The sequence below is a fragment of the Pezoporus wallicus genome, unplaced genomic scaffold (genome assembly GCF_028554395.1).
Source record: "Pezoporus wallicus isolate ANWC-B61680 ecotype Strahan unplaced genomic scaffold, APGP_CSIRO_Pwel_v1 scaffold_3294, whole genome shotgun sequence".
Lineage (NCBI taxonomy): Eukaryota > Metazoa > Chordata > Aves > Psittaciformes > Psittacidae > Pezoporus > Pezoporus wallicus.
The window spans coordinates 4,082,050-4,098,325 of record NW_026635478.1 but is presented as its reverse complement, the minus strand read 5'-3'; the positions used below and the strand labels follow the sequence as shown (position 1 = coordinate 4,098,325).

The 16,276-nt window shown below is 50.0% G+C and overlaps 1 protein-coding gene and 1 long non-coding RNA gene across 2 annotated transcripts in view; one reads left to right on the top strand and one right to left on the bottom strand.

Annotated features, from left to right (window-relative positions):
- Positions 1–8,133: 8,133 nt before the first annotated feature.
- Positions 8,134–12,081, bottom strand: LOC130608249 (uncharacterized). Its single transcript, XR_008974483.1, has 2 exons — positions 11,942–12,081; positions 8,134–8,313 (listed from the first exon to the last, which is right to left on the bottom strand). It is a non-coding gene; the product is annotated as an uncharacterized LOC130608249 (long non-coding RNA).
- The window catches only part of CCND2 (cyclin D2), a 32,973-nt gene continuing 28,450 nt past the window's right edge, over positions 11,754–16,276 (top strand). Inside the window, exons 1-2 of the mRNA XM_057426029.1 lie at positions 11,754–12,041; positions 13,531–13,746. Coding sequence (XP_057282012.1) covers positions 11,847–12,041; positions 13,531–13,746 — 411 coding nt within the window. The 5' untranslated portion in view covers positions 11,754–11,846. The remainder of the gene's footprint in view (positions 12,042–13,530; positions 13,747–16,276) is intronic.

Here is a 16,276-nt window from a genome sequence, read left to right as displayed (position 1 = left end):
ACATTTGCCAAGGCTGGTTTCACTGTCCTAAACTGTTAAAAATCATGGAAAATTTTTACTCTGCCCTTCTATCTGTAGCAGCATTTTCTATAACAGGTGAATGCCATGGAAGCCTTCACATATTTCTCCTCGCAGCTGTCTTGTTACTGGGGAAATGTACCCCAGTACAATGACTGGGCTGCCCAAAGAGATGGTGGACCTGAACCTAGGTCTCCTTGCAGGCATACGGACGTGTCCCCAGGTTCCTGACTGCACAAATACAAATCTTTGCCCCAGGAACCTTGCAATACTGCACATAAGAGGCAGATGAAGCAGAGCAGGAAAACAATGGGACAGCGCAAAGCCAGTTCAGACCAATGATCCACCTTCCCCTGTATCTTGCCACCAGCTATTCCCAAATTTCTTCTATTGCTTTCCTTTTCTGTTGCAATACCAGGCCTGGGTTTGGTGTTTCCCCCTGCCTCCCACCACACTCACACCAGAGCCCACCACTGGCAGTGTCCCAAGCAGCTGTGACACAGGCCTCTCTCAGGGAGGCTGAGCTGAGCTGGGCATAACCCTTCTATCCTCCCTTGTCCATCTGTCTGCATATCCCCCCCTCCCCGTCCTGAGCCCACACTGCTCTCCCTGGCACACACAAATGTCCATGCTGGCAAAGCCCCTTGGCAGAGGGGGCAAAGGGTGGCCAGCTCTGTGCCAAATTCATTGTTGTACACCCTGCCCTTCCCGCCTCAGAAAAGCCTCCTGCACTTTGCCTGGGGTAAGCTGGCATGAGAACTCCCCATGGAGCCCTCTCCCATGGCACCAGGATCTGTCTCTGTCCTTATGCCCCCTTGCGCAAGAGTGGACAGTGGATGGTGCCAACTAAACAGGTCAGTTGCTGCTGGTTTAGGGCTTTTATGTGTGGAAGAATTACTTCAGGAATGGAAAATAAAAAAAAGCTAAGGAAACAGGAAAAACAAATAAAGCTGATGTCCCCATGGTCCTCAGGCAAAACCAAAGCTGCAAGGAAATGAGAGAGAGATGCAAGAATGGGACGAGTGTACATGATACTTCCTTACGCATGCTCCTGTTGCCATCCCACTCAGGAGACAATGGCAGCCAGTGTGCCTGGGGCTGGGCCCACTGTCCTCTGCCTGCCAAACAGCTGGCAAAATACACTGAATCGAAGCTCAGAGCATGCCAGAGATGGACATACATCAAGATAACTGTATCTGCTGTCCTGGTAGACAGAGGGAAGCTATGTCATTTGCACGCGTCAGAGCTGGAGCTACCCGGGAAGTCCTGATCCTCTCTTAAGTAAGCTGACCACTAAAAACAGGGGGTCCCCTTAGAAGGCAACATCCAAGTTAAATGGCAGATAGAAACATACTCATTAAGCTGTGAGATAGCGTTTCCCTTTCTGTCACATGAAAGATGAGTTCATTATAGAACATCCTCTCTCAAGCCTGTAGGGAAAAGCTTGGAGGCTCACAGATAAAACAGATTGAGTTATGTCTTCCTTCACTTTCAGTGAGTACAAATACAAGGATTTTTATTGTCTGCAATGTTAGCAACATTGCATCTCACAAAAGACCTTGCTCATTTATCAGCTTTCTTTAAAATCTTTTGTTCACAAGCCTGCTTGTGTGTGAACACAGGAAAAATTCAGCTCTATCTAGTATCAGCCCGCAGCTGTTCAGTGACAGAAGGACTCAAAAGCTATGGATGTGAACATGGGAAAATCCACCAAAAGCAGAAGGAAGACACAGTAAGCAACAGCTGCATAACAAGAATATGCTGTTTCTGTAGTGTGAGAAAACATAAAAAAAACAAGCTACAGTTACAGTGAGCATCAGAAAGTTGTCAGCAAACATTATAAGCTGAGAAGTAAAATTACTTCTTCTAACTTTAGGTATCTGATGTTCTTCTGGACATGTGTTCTGATTCTCAGCAGGATTTGGAAACTCAGAGCCAGGAGCCAGGTCCTTTAAACCATCTTCTAAGTGCTGGAGTCAGCAGATTTCAATCTGTCCCTGACTTTCACAGGAAAAAGGGCAAAGTGAGCAAAAAAAAAGTGACCTGCAGTCCCCCAAGCCTGCTAAATCCTTTCAAAACCCTACACATAATATTCTGATTATTCATAACAGGGCTGTGTTTGGGTCACAGCATGTTGGCCCCATGTGCTTTTTATGCTTCTTTAAAACAAATCCCAGGCACAGTAGATTTCTAAGCGTGTTCTCAGGACACAGGTCTTCCCTCAAGTACTTTTCCCCTAGACACACAGACAGAACCAGAGACCAATGCTGGCTTTCCCAGCTCTCCAAAAGTTTCAGCTCGTATTTCTGCATGCACTCCACCCTTGTAAGCCCTCTACTTTTAATTTGCCACCTCAGGGATGAACAAATACATAGCAGATCGACTGTGTAACATTTGTAAAAATAATTACTATCTATTTGAGATGTGCAAGAAAATATATAGAGCTAAATAAAGCAGAAGAGCCCATCTGCAGTTCCTTGCATTCAATTCTTCGCTATCCTTTGCCAGCCCTTTTCCAGGCACTCTCAGGAGGACCTTGTTTCACTCCTGCACAAGCTGCTGCCACATCAAATCGAAACCTTTCTTCTGCAGCTCTCATTAACAAGTACTGTCTCATTATAAAGAATCACAGAATCATAGAATGGTTTAGGTTGGGAAGGACCTTAAAGCTCATCCAGTTCCAACCCCCTGCCATGGGCAAGGACACCTTCCACTAGGCCAGGCTGCTCAAAGCCCCATCCAAAAGGACTCTTCTGCAGAAGTTTGTTCCTCTTTTCCCTTTTTACCTTCCCAAGCTTTCTTTGTATAAGGCTTCTGAGCCCTGCTTCTAAGGCAATGCTTGTCCCTCAATTCCAGCCTGCTTCAGAGAAACTGGGTAGCCTGACCTTCCCCAGGATGGAGCAATTCCTTTGTTATCTGAAGATAACGAGCTCATTCAGGTGCCAACAGTCTCTAATAGTCCGTCTATTCATGGACAGAGAACCCAGCTCCACTCCCTTTTTTCCGAGTGAACCGTTTACGAGATAAGGACACAAGAAGACAGTGCTAGAACATAAAGGTGGAAAACACCTATAAAATGCAACTGCTATTTAAAAACACTACATATCCTGTCCTCTCTGATGAGGGAGATGAGTCTGTTTAGGTAGTGCTCTGACATCGGAAAGGCAGTACTGCTAAGAGATATGCTGCAAAGCTCCTTTAGGGTGTTGCTTTATACAACAGAGCCTCAGTTTCCCATTTATAAAATAGAAATGATGCTTCCAAATCTGCAGGTCATTGTGAAGCACCTGTTCTGAGGACGGTGATTGCTACCAATGAACCTTATAATTAAAACTTTGAAACCCAAGAAAGAAACGGTTCATGTCTGGGCACCGGAACAGCCACCCAGGCAAAAGGTCCTCTAGCCCAGTGCCCTGCCTCTGCCAGTGGACAGTACCTAGGGAAGAGTTGAAGAGGATAAGGAGCTAGCAGCATTGCCCAAGGAACTAACTGCCCGTTCAAAGAGGCTATCGCCATGTCAAGAAGAGATGAAAGCCCAGCTGAGAGTTTTAGCATACAGAGAGATGAGACAGCAGCACAACAGAGTTTTGCTAGGGGAACAGATTTGCAACATCAGGGATGAAGAAAGAGCACAGCTCAAAACAAGAATGAAACTGAGCAAGGAGACAATGGTGGAGGTCTGGAGGCTTCAGTGAACGAAAGCAGTGTGGAACTTGTGCTAGTGGTTTTCTTAGTTAATAACACATTTTAGTTCCACTTACCAATAAAGCCCACATCTACCAATAAAATCCACATCTACAGATCCTGCACACTACATCCTGAGCTACATGTACAGAGTTATGCCAATGGACAGCAAGAGCCTGTCACTGCTTCTTGCTGTTTTTCAAATACTCAGGAAACTTCAAGGTGATGGACAAATGTTGCAGCCAGGCAAACTTTGACCTGGCACAAGGGAAGATTCTTCTTCCCCGAGAGTGGTGCAGCACTGAGAAAGATTACCCTGAGAGGCTGTGGGATCTCCTTCCTTGGATATTTTGGCTAGACAAGGCCCTGAGCTATTCAATCTAGCTTGGAAGGCAGCCCTGCTGTGAGTGGTGGATTGGACTAGATGACTTCCAGCCTACTCTTTCTATGAACAGTGTTTCTCTGTGACTTAGATACATTTACATCTAGTAAGACAGCTGAAGGGCACCAACACCCTTTAGGGAGCATTAAGTCATGCATAGGAAGTTGTGTATACCTGTGAATACCAACTTCGGAATCAGGGAAAACAGCAACCAAGGAAAGGGTTTCCTAGTCGAGGGCAAGCCAAAATGTTGTAGAAGCGAGGCAGCAGAGCTGCAGGGAGAGAAGAACGTTTCTTCTGATAGCCCTGGAGAGAGGTAGCCCTTGAGAAACGGCTCACCATCTCCCAGCTGCTGCTGCAGTGTTTTGCCCCCATGGGGTGATGGAGGAGCCTTGGGAGCTCTCCAGGAGCAGCAGCAGTGGATTTCACAGAGACCTCTGCGAATTTCTTTCCACTCCAACAGGAGGGCAGCTATCATTTCAGCCACCCTCCTGTCTCAGTCCCTGCCTAAAAGACCTTCTTACCCATATCAGGAGTTTTGCCCAGACCAAACAGGAACTCTTCAGACTTTGGATGTAACTCAGACAAAGCAGACACATCTTTCATCATGCTCAGTTGGCCAAACACTACCTGCATGAAAGTGCTGGGAGCTTAGATCTGAAATGGCTGGGGCTAGAGCCTGAAACAAAGATGTCCATCACACCATCACACAAAGGCAAAGAGACAGTCCCCGAGGTCCTTGTTCCCCATTACCCATGCAAATGCCCAGCAAAGCCTCAACAAGGGCAGTAGTGCTGAGCATGAGGACTTTGGGGAGCAAGGGATGCTAAGGAGGTCACAGTTGAGAGAGGTTTCATACCATCCCCCGTTTTACTGTTTTACTTCTCAAGAAAACCATGTCTTCAAAAAATGTGTGGCACCTGACAAGTGACTGAAGCCTGGCTGTAACTGCCACTGTGAAAAGGGGGACAGCCTTTCAAAATGCTTTAATTTCATGGCTAACTCTAAAATGCGTATTTCTTCAGTTGTAGCACACTGCTGCTGAGACATGCTGTTACAGGATTAAAATATGCATTCCCAAAAGAAAAGGAGAGAAAAAAAAGGAAGCAAATTATACTACTGCATTCAGCTGGTCGTTAATATTCTATGCTATGTCATGTTTTAGGCTACTAATGTTTTAGCAGTAATTAATTTTCCCAGGTGCTGGTGTCATTGACACAGAAGAGACTAATAATCTGAACTATTCATCCATGGGAAATAACTTTTAATTCAGCAGTTTTGGAAGAGGAAATAAATTAGTAAATTTTTTTACTTCAGTAGAGGGCATTTATTGACCCTGTTTTATTTTGGTTTACTCTTGTTTTGTTTTCTATGTGCTTGTCTGCTTGTCAGGCAATAGAACTTTATTCGTTCCATTTATTTGTTTGACCACATTAAGAAGACCAAAGGCAACAAATCTAGACAGTGTTTCATAGTCCCTGGAATGCAAAAGAGACACCCAAAATACTGTATCAATGGCTATGTAAGCCAGAATACTTGTGAAACGAGTTATTTCTTTATGGGTGGTTTATGATGCTTTTGCAGAGGAAACAAGCCAAGTGCTGAGGGGAAACTTAGTTTTTGTTCCCTTTAAACCACCACCTATTTTCAGAACTCGTCTGTGCTTTATACATCTGCCTTCCAATATATCCCCATAACAAGTTGCCACTTAACACAGTCATTCACATGGCTTCCAAAACAAAATCACATACTGATGTACCTCCATATAAGATATCTCGTCAGACTATATACGTGTCATATGTTTCAGCAAACTATTCAGTGCGGGAATCTGTGTCAGGATAATTCTCTTACTGCAGATTATCAGAATCATTACACATACCTTTAAAATACAGCTGCTTCTTGGAATAAATATTGTGATTATTTAGCAGCTCATAGCAGTGTTAAAACAACTGAGGCATGTAGTATCCCTTCCCATCTCCCCATAAAAGGAGCAATTTGCTCTGAAGGGCTACCTCTCCCTTCCCTGTCTGTTTAGACCTGGGCATGCTACACACATATATTAAATGTAAAATCTTTGCCTCAGTGTAGACGGAAAGAAAATAAAATGGAATTGAAGCTCCACATCTGCGACCACAGAGAAAAGTCAGAACATTACTTTTGAAGGAAGGTGTGTGACAGCAGGATGCTTCAAAAATTAGAGAACAGCTGAAGTCTTGGGTACATAGTCTTTTATTAATCTCTTCTAATAGTCTGGAAAGCAAAAATGATCATGCATTTAATGTCAAAGCCAGCATTGAACTAACGACTGATACAAACCTCCCAGAGAGCAGGGAAATCACACAGCAGAATGCAAGAGGTTAACAGCAACGTCTATTTTAAGCAGAAAAGTGAGCTGATTCATAAGCAAAGGAAACAAAACAAAACAAAAAAAAGGATTCGGTCACCTTCAGATCCTATCATACTGTTAATGATGGAAGAGATATCTACAGCTCATACCTGCAACTTGCCAGAACTGTTCTTGCTCTTTCAAATATCTTCTCCAAAAGACAACTTTTTTTCCCCCCACACCACCTAGTAAGAAAGAATAAATGATGGTGTTTCTGTACAGTTCTGCATACCAGGGGCCCGATCCTGTAACAAATGTCAAGAGCTCTCCCTTTCAGTTGACTTCCTGGCATGGGGGAGGCACCTGTTATGTGCTCCTGCTCTCTGTAAACCACTCACAGCCTTATCCAGCTCATCAAGGAGAGGATGGAGTCGGCAGCACTCACTGCAAGGGACGTGGCACCCCTGCAAGATAAGGCTGTGGCACCACCAGAGTTAAGCAACACAAAAATTTCCCTGTTTCCCATCTAATGAGAAAAATCCCAATCCAAGACTTTCAGCTCCAGCAGAAATTTCTCATTGCTTTCAGTTCCTTTGCTGCAGGAAAACTGTGAGATCTCACCTGAATACTGAATGTGCCCATGTTATCACAGGCTATAGGTTCTATACAGATTGACAGATGAAAAAATTTTAAGGCCAGAACACATCATGGAGATTATGTATCTGATTCTGGGCTTGGGTTACACACTGGTCACACAACCCCACTCAGTAACTTCTCCTCCAACTCTGCAACTGCGATTTGTGGTACAATATATTTTTTTAAGGTTTTAACCCACCTAACCTTAAAAACACAGTCCTGAATAAAATATCAAGGGATTAGTAAAGTTGCAGTTAAAATGTTCACTTTGTGGTTAGCCTAAATGTACCGCTACCTGCTCTACCACCCTAAATCTCCCTGAATTTGTCTAGATTTCTCTAGTTTACATTTGTGTCAAACCTGGGAGTGTCTTTGGGCTGTGATGAATTTACAAAGTCTTCCAGCCTAAAACATGATTCCCAGGTATATGATCACTCTTGAAGCTCTTTTTTGAGTCCCTACCCATCTCACCTAATGAAGGAATCTATCAGTGGAGCTGTGCACTCCTTGCACTGGGTATTGCATAGATGCAGTCTCTCCTTTCTGCTCTATAGAGGTTTAAGCCAAGGAATAAGAGAGGATAAAGGAGAAACTTTGCATAAACCAGCAAGGAGTAAATAATTAAAAATATGTTAAGCAATCACACAGAATTCGTTAGTTAATGCTGTAATTGTTCTGCCTGCATAAAATCACCCTCTAAAGGCAAATATAGTTTTATTACAGGATATATTTCACCTGCTCAGTACTTATGTTGGCTGTACTTAAGGTGGCTGTAACTGATAAAGCTGCCACTACTCAGGTATTTAAAGCTGAAAATTGCCTGTACAATTAAAAATAACTGCTTGAAAATACATGGGCAGTGTGCAGCATTTCCTGCAGCATCCAAATCCTCTTCTGGTCTTTAATCAGAAACCAAAGGAAAGAAAAGAAAATATAGTTTTTATCATATTGTTCCTGCACATCACAGAATTAAGGAATTTACCTTTGAACAGCAAAAAAAAAAAAAATTAAAAAAAATCAGTTATTAAAAAAAGAAAGAATTTAAAAAAACAAAAAGAAACCACCAGGATAGACTGCTTCCAGTGACTGAAGCTGGAATGGTTTATTCCAAATCTATTGCATATTTTATTATTCACGTATTTGTTTGCTTTCGGGGCTTTCCTCAGCTTGGACGGTGGAAACACATTCATCTGTTTCTTTTTTGGCTTCCAGTCGGTTTCACTTTCAGATTCTCATGTTTCACACTCCAGCCTTCAGGTTTCAAGCACTGCAAGGGAATACTTACTTCATTTAAACAAATAAAAAACCTGTGGCTGCCGGGGCGCACACACAACATGCGTCTATTGGTCTGCGGTTCGAATGCAAAGCTTGATCTCATACTGTCCCCTGAAGCATCTTCCAAGATTGTTCTCCGGGATGTGCAGAGAAAAGAAATTAAATAAATAGAAATGATGACGAATTAAGGATCTATTTTTAAAAAAGCCAAGAGTCGCCGCGTTTTGCAGCGCTCTCCGACTAACATCAACAAAATGCCATTACACAGAACAGATTTGATGGTAACTATGTGTCACGCTGATGATGAGGCTCCGTGACTCCAGACTTGACGACCCGCAGAAGAGGGGTTCCCCAGGGCAGCAGCAGGGACTGCGGCATTGCCCCCCGGCGGCTGCGGTAAGGCTGGGAGCGGGACAGCCCCTTCCCGCCAGGCTGTGAACGGGGAAGGGGAGGAAAGGGGGGGGGGGGGGGGCTGTCCGACCTCGGGAGCGCTGATCCCACCGCGGCCGCGGCTCCTCGCAAGGCGCAGCGCTGCTCCGCGGGAGCGCCCGCCTAGGGCTGAGCGCACGGTAGTCCCGGGACCGCCGGGGTAAAAAAACACCTACCGGCGGTATCTGATTGAATCATTTGTGCTTTTGAACGGGCGAGGCAGCTCACCAAAAGATTGGGAGCGAGTGCGAAAAGTAGTTTTTTCTTCCTTTTTTTCTTTCTTCTTTTTTTTTTTTCCGGAGGGAGGGTGGCATTTAACATATGGCACTCGGTAATCTCTACACGGAGGCTGTTAAAACATCTGCTGCCTCCAAACGCATGCGGCAGCGCCCGTGGGCACGGGGACAAGGCAAAGGGGCACATCGGGAACCTTGGCTTCCGCGGCCGCGTTTCGGAGGGCCAGTGTTTCCCCGTTGGAAAAGGGTACCGCGTATACAGAAGCCGTCGCACCGAGGGAAAGCGGTGTTTGGTGGTGTTTTTTTGCTGCACCTCCACGTGCAAAGCTGGCATGCTTCTATGTATTGATTTAGGTTTTGGTTTGTTTTTTTTTTTTCCTAAAGGGAGCCTCCCATCCCTCCCAGGAAGGTGGTGGGGTGGCTGCGGCCCGCCCGCGGGACCCGTGGCTGCCACCCCCGCGGCCGCCCCGTCGCGGGGTGCAGGGGGCCGCCCCCATCCCTCCCCCGGTCCCCGCGCCGGCAGCCGCGTAGTGCCCCAGACATCACCCCACTTCGGAAAGTCCGTGCCGGACAATTAGGACACCCGTTGTCCTCCCGCCCGAAACCCACATAAATCACAATCGCTGCATTGTCGGGCTACAAAGCCAGACGGGAGCGCTTATGAATTTAAGTTTGGAGAAGGAAAACGTGCGCTGACACAACACGCTCCCTGTTCACAGGAGTAGCCAGGAAGGGGAAATGAATGGTGGAAGTTAAAGAGCCTTTCATTGCGGAGCACGCCGCGACGCAGCGGGTCCCCGCTCGCCGCCCTCGACGTACGCCGGGGGGTGCCCCCTCCCCGCTCCTTTCCTTCGCCCTCGTAAAACGCGAGCCTTGCTGGTCAAAGTCTGCCCAATTCCGCCTACAGCGGGCTCGTCCCCGGTAAGCTCCCGCCTCGGGGGGTGCGGGTACGATGGGCCACACACGGTGCCCGACAGCTCCCGGACGGCGCTGCTGCTGCCGCGATTCGGCAGTGGCCAGGAGCTGCCCGATTCGGTGACGGGACGGGAGGTGGGGGCACGGAGCTGATTCTGCGGGGAAATGCTGCTAGCAGCGCGTGCAGAGGTCGGCTGTCCCGGGCCGACTCCGAGTTACCGGGGCACGAGGGGGAGAGGGAAGGGGGAGTCCTGACGGCTTTCTGTCGGCGAAGTAGCAGTGCTCCGACAGGCGGCTTAGGTGCCGAGCCGTCCCAGACGGTTTTTGCAAGGGCTGGAGTCCGAAGAGATGCAACCCACGGCACAGCCGGTCCCGTCCCTCTCATCCGTTTTGATGCAGAGGGGAGAGAGCTGGTGTGCGACGGGACGCGTTTGTCCGCTCGCGGGCAACAACGGCCGGTAGCCCGCCTTTCCCGATAACAGCAAGGACCTTGTGGCTCCCGAGACCGGCAGTGCGACCAGGTGACGGGGCTCCACTTCGCCCCCTGCCCTTCGGGGCTGCTTTCGATGCCGGGCAGCATGCGTCCTTAAAATAAAATCTGCCCGGTAACAATCAGCGCGCAGCGGCGAGAGACCCAGAGCTATTGGCTATGCAAATGGAGGGAGGGGAAGCGGCGCCCCAAACTCCCCACTCACTCTTTTAAGGCGGTATTTCTTTCCCCGCCGCCAAGCCCACCTCTGCGGTGTCCCGGCGGGGGGGGGGTGGGTGGGAGGTGGGGGCTGTGGGGCAAGACGGCGGTTCCGGGAAGCGAGATCCTCTTATGCCCCGCGGGGCCGCTTCGCTGCGCGGCCGCCCGGGCAGCTCGTCCCCGGCCGGCCTCGGTCAGCTCTTTCCCCTTCGGGAGCCTCCGCTCGACCGTAGCAGACAGCGGTAGAGACTTCGCAAAGTTGACACATTTTGCAGGCGGGGAGCGACTGCGACGCCGGCGAAGTGCGAGGAGGGTGCAAGTCACCCGGTGCGGGACATAACTCCCCTAACATATCCCACCCCATCCCCCCGCCAACCTCTCTCCCTCCTCCCTCCTCCGCTCCGTTTCCTAGAAAGTTTTATCAGTGTCGTCGTGCACTGCTAAAACGGTTCGCCTGCTAGAAACGCCTACATGTGCCAGAGGAAGCAGCGGTGATTATTGTTAGATTGCACCCCGAAAACGCCGGGGAACCACCACCGCTCAAGGATCAGTGGGGTCTTTTTCGGGTTTGCAGCAGGCTGCAGTTAGCACGGAGCCCTGTCCCCCTCCGGCTGCAGATTAAGGGGGTGCGGGAGGGAAGAGTGGGTCAACGGCTTGGGGGGGGTGCGTGTGGGGTGTGGGACGGGACCCCGCTAGGCCATGGCATCCATCGCCCTCATCGTCGCGGTGGGTATCGAGAGGGAGCCCTCAGTTTCTTGCTACAAGAAAAGGAGGGGGAAATAGATTCAGACGAGCTCCCGCAGAAGGAAAGTGTGGAGCGGATTTCATTTAGTCGCTGGAAGGAAGCAAAAGAGAAGCTGTCATTTGTATGTGTGTGTCCCTATACGAGGGCCTCCTGGTTCCTTGTTAGCTTATGGGGGGGGGGGGGGAAAGAAAAAAGCGTTTGATGTTACGTCTGACCAGCTGCTGTTCTCCATAATAACAAGAGAGAGAACTGCCTGCCCCGGCGAGTTGCGTCACTGCCTCAACTTTAGGCTAGAAATCAAGAGAGGGAGAGAAGGGAGGCAGGAGCGGGCTGGAAAGCCCTGCTGCCGCCTTCCTCCCACCCACCTACCCCTCCTCCTTTACCCCCTCCTTTCCCCACCCCCTTCCCCCCCCCCCCCCCCCCCCGAAAAAAAAAAAAAAAAAAAAAGGAAAAGGGAAAAAAAAAAAAGGAAACCTTTCCCATCAGAGAAAGAGGGAGATCTCTTTGGAAACATGGAGCTGCTGTGCTGCGAGGTGGATCCCATGAGGAGAGCTCTCCCTGACCCAAACTTGCTCTACGATGACCGCGTTTTGCACAACTTACTAACCATAGAGGAGAGGTATCTGCCTCAGTGCTCCTACTTCAAGTGCGTCCAGAAGGACATCCAGCCCTTCATGAGGAGGATGGTAGCCACTTGGATGCTGGAGGTTAGTATCCCGGCGCCTTCCCCCGGCCCCTCGGTGCGGCGGGTCGCGGGCGGCAGCACCTCCGCCTCGCCTCGGCCCCCCTCCCCCTGCAGCCTCTCGGCCCTCCGGTCGTGGTGGGGTTTCTTCTTCTCTGAGTGTGTGTGCCCCTTCTCCTCCCCCTCCTGCGCTCACCCGGTGCGGTGCCGAGAGGTGCGGTGGGGGAAGGGGCGCAGGGAGCATCGACAGCCCACGGGGGAAATCGCCCTTTCCGGGGGGCTGCTGCAAAGCGGGGTGCAGGAGGGGAGGAAGCAGGGGATGGGGGGTTGGAAAAGTCATTTGCAATTAAAAAGCAAAAGAAAAGCCGCCTCCGGCGGCGGGCTGCCGCGAGCGCTTGGGAATGAGGCTTTTCTGGGAAAAGGGAGCTGCGCCCGGGCAGGGCAAGGGACTGGGGGTGCTCGGTGCCCCCCGCGTTTTGCCCAGCGAGGGTTTCATGCCCACGTATGCAGTGGTGAGGACGTGCCTTTTTTTCGCCATGTTGCGTTGCATGCAACTGTGCTCGGAGGCTCCGAGCCCGTCTACCCCCCCCTTTCCAGAAGGGGTTCGGAAATGTATCCCGCCGCCGCGCCCCCTTTCCTTCTCGGCCTGGCGGGGATCTGTCGGTAAGCCAGAGCTGGCGGCGAACCCCCCCTTCGCCCCGATACTTCAGGCGGGGCGGCAGCGGGCCCAGATCCCCGCAGTCTCTCTTGCCTTGCCCTGGCCCCACCGCCCATCATTTGCCCTTTCGGATCTACTTTGGGGGGGACCTTTCCCGGACCAAACCTCCTGCGTTGGAAAGCCCAGAGCCCCCGCTTGGTTTTCATGTGCGAATTTTTTTTTTTCTCCCTTGCTCCGATTTTTGGTAAATTTTTGAAGTAATTTTTCGCTCGCTCCTGCTCAGGCTCTCCCCACCCCACCTCGCCCTCGCTGTGTCTCCCGTCCTTCCCCCCCCCCCCCGCCGGATCGGGGGCGCAGGGCTGGGGGACGCCCCCCGAGGGAATTTTTGCAATTGTCGGAAACGACAGGGGACCGTCCCGGGATGCCATCAGCACCAAAACCGGGACCCCCGGGGAAGTTGTGATATTTTTATCGATTTTTTGAAAATATGACGAAATCAAAAAAAAAAAAAAAAAAGTAAAAAATTGGGTCGCAAAAAAAAAAAAAAGTCGGAGACTGCTCGCTTGCTGCTGGATGGGGCTCTTCGGCTCTCCCACACAGTGTCTTGAATTCATTTCTTACTGAATGAACTAAAGGAATGTGAAAGCCGATTGACAGCCTTCCCAGCCTCTCCAGAGATCTCCCCCTCCCCCAAAATTTAGCTCCCCGGGAAACAAAAATAGCAGGAGCCATAGCGGGGAGGCAGTGGTCTGTTTCGTGGGATCACTCATTTATTTATTTTTTCCTTGTGTCTTTTCTCTCCTCTCTCCACCCCCATCCCGCTGCCCCGTCCTCCCCACGCTCCCCTCGCTTGCAGGTCTGTGAAGAGCAGAAGTGCGAAGAAGAAGTTTTCCCTTTGGCCATGAATTACTTGGACAGATTCTTAGCTGTGGTGCCCACTCGAAAGTGCCATCTGCAACTGCTGGGGGCAGTGTGCATGTTCCTGGCCTCCAAGCTGAAAGAGACAATCCCCCTCACAGCCGAGAAGCTGTGCATATATACGGACAATTCCATCAAACCCCAAGAGCTGCTGGTAAGCAGCCCCCCCCCTCCCCTTCCCTCTTCACCACCTCTCCGGCAGCTTGCCCTGGCCGCTTTCTTCCTTCTCCTTTTCTCACACGGCGAAGCCATCACTTGTGTCACCCCCCCCCCCCCCCCCCCCCACCTTCTACAAAATCACGCTTTCCATGTCAAAAAGTGCTGAACACTCGGAAAGGGGGCGACCCGAAGCCGCAGGGAGACTGGTTTGGGGGACACGTGCACGCACACACACACACGCGGGACTTCCCGGTGGGCTCAGCCTCCTCCGCAGCCACCCCAGCGGCGCTTCCTGCCCCACTGGTGAAGGGTTTTGCCATGTCCGTGCCGTGTCCCCCGTGCGTGTGTGTGCGTGCTTGTGTCCCATAGACCCCGGTGGGTGCGGGTCTTCCCGCACCGGGGACCTCGCCGGGCAGGCAGGGCGCCTGGGCGCACGTGCGCGGGGGGCGGGCGGCGCGGCGCGGCGGCGCCACCTGGCGGCAGACACGCGGCTCCGGGCGTGACTTCACCCTTGAGCGGCTGCCAGGCGGCCCCGCGCCCCCGGCGGGCGGGGCGGGCGTGAGGCGGGGAGAGGTGAGGGGTTCCCGGCCGTGGCCCGGGGCAACGGGAGTGCCTCTCCCTGGTGATGGAGCACAAGGGGATGGGGAGGGTATGGCAGTGGGATGGTGTCCGGGAGGGGCCGTGGTGCCCGCCGGTGAGTGGCTGGGTTGTGAGGTGGGGAGCCACAGCCCTGTGTCTCCACACTGCTACCCGGTAGGTTACCACTCGTGCAGGTGGTGAGGTAAAAACGCATCTCGGTTAAGCAGCCCCCGGTGTAAAAGGCCATATCTGGTAGTTCAGGATCAATTCGGGCATGGTGAAGGCAGAAAAAAAACACCAGCATTATTTAAGGGAAGAGTGCTTCGTGGTGCAGAGCACCAGGCAGGTATTTATGGCTCTGGGTGAGATGTGTTCTCAGCTGGCTGTATGCTCATGGATCCTGGTCAGTGCACATCGTCCGGCTGGATCGCAGGAGAATTTCTCCTGTGAATCAGTGGGCGAAGGCGGTGGGAATTCCCCCAGGGAGGGGTTGGGAGCTCCTGCTTCTGCAGAGTGAAGAGTTGTGTGCTGCAAACCCTGACATGGCTGTGGCACGCATGAGGAGTCCCGTTCGTGGTGAATGCTGTCAGTGGTACATGCTGCCATGGGAAGTGCTGCAGCCCCCATGTGAGAAACCATGGAAGGATGTGCCTACCTTTTTGTGCCACATGAGTTTAAGCATGTATTTTAAGTGCTTCCCTGTATCATCTAGGTTAAGTGCTCTTCTATATCAAAACCTGTGGCATTAGTGATGTTGGGAAGATCAGTCCTTAGTTAACGTAGTTGCCATTATGTGCAAACATTTTATGGGTTTTCTTGAGGAAGCAGAAAAACCCAATCTATCTTTAGGGGCCTTTTACATATGTGAACATGAGGTTTTCCAGGCTATGGAGAGCTCTTTCATAATCCAGTAGGAATGTCCGTAGGAAAGTAACTTGCTGTTAAAGTGGGCATCTATTCAGAGAAACGACGGCAGAAATGGCATTGTGGGGTCCATGTTTATGGTTTCTCAGCAACGCCAGTTGACATCTCCTCAGCTGCAAAAGGGCTGCTTTTTTTTCAACTTGCCAGCTCTACAAGCTTAGCTGGGGCTCCCCACCATGCTGAGCTCCATCAGCCTCACGTATCATCAGGACTCAAGAATCAGTGCATGGAATTTAGTTAATAGCTAATAGTTGATGCATGAGACAGAAGCAAGTCCAAGGCCTGAGCTTTGTTCACTGCAGGGCACTGTGAGGTATTCAAAACCTATTTTGAATGTTGAAGGATGCAGGTCTAGCCCTGGTTGAACCCCACGGCTAGATGTGTTCATTAGGTACTATTTCTACACGTAATCCCGTTGTAGGGAATAGCCAGTAGTTACATACCCACCCAAGCTTTTATTTGATTTCACTGGGAGTTTTGGGTGTACAAAGAATGTGGGAATGTATCCTGCATGATATATTGGCAGATAATTTACACAGGCTACTTCTTGGCTGCATTGTGTGCGTTTCCTTTTTGCAAAGCCTGTCTTGGAGTCATTTAAGTACCATCAGATTTATCTGCAGGCGCTTTTGAATACAGTTTTGGGAGAGAATGCCATCAAGCTAACTTCCCCAGTCTTGGAAAAAAGCATGCATATCTAGGTCATTTTTGTGCATGGTTATCCTAAGGGCTTTAAATGGCTATAAAGTAAGGACTACAGCCATTTAAAAAAAAGTTGCTAGGAAAGGACCACAGTGACCTTGGCAATATCTAATTGCAGGCTAAACTTTCTGGGTGGGCATTCAGCACTGGATACAAAAAAAAAGTAAAACCTTGGCAAGAGCTGCCAGGTCTCATTATTTTCAGTAGAGCTTGACATTTCCAGTGTTAAAAAGAAAAAAAAAAAAAAAATAAAGTCAACAACTTCAAAGCACTAGGGGCATATGGAAAAAAATGTTTGAGCAAGACCAGTTCAGCAGCGA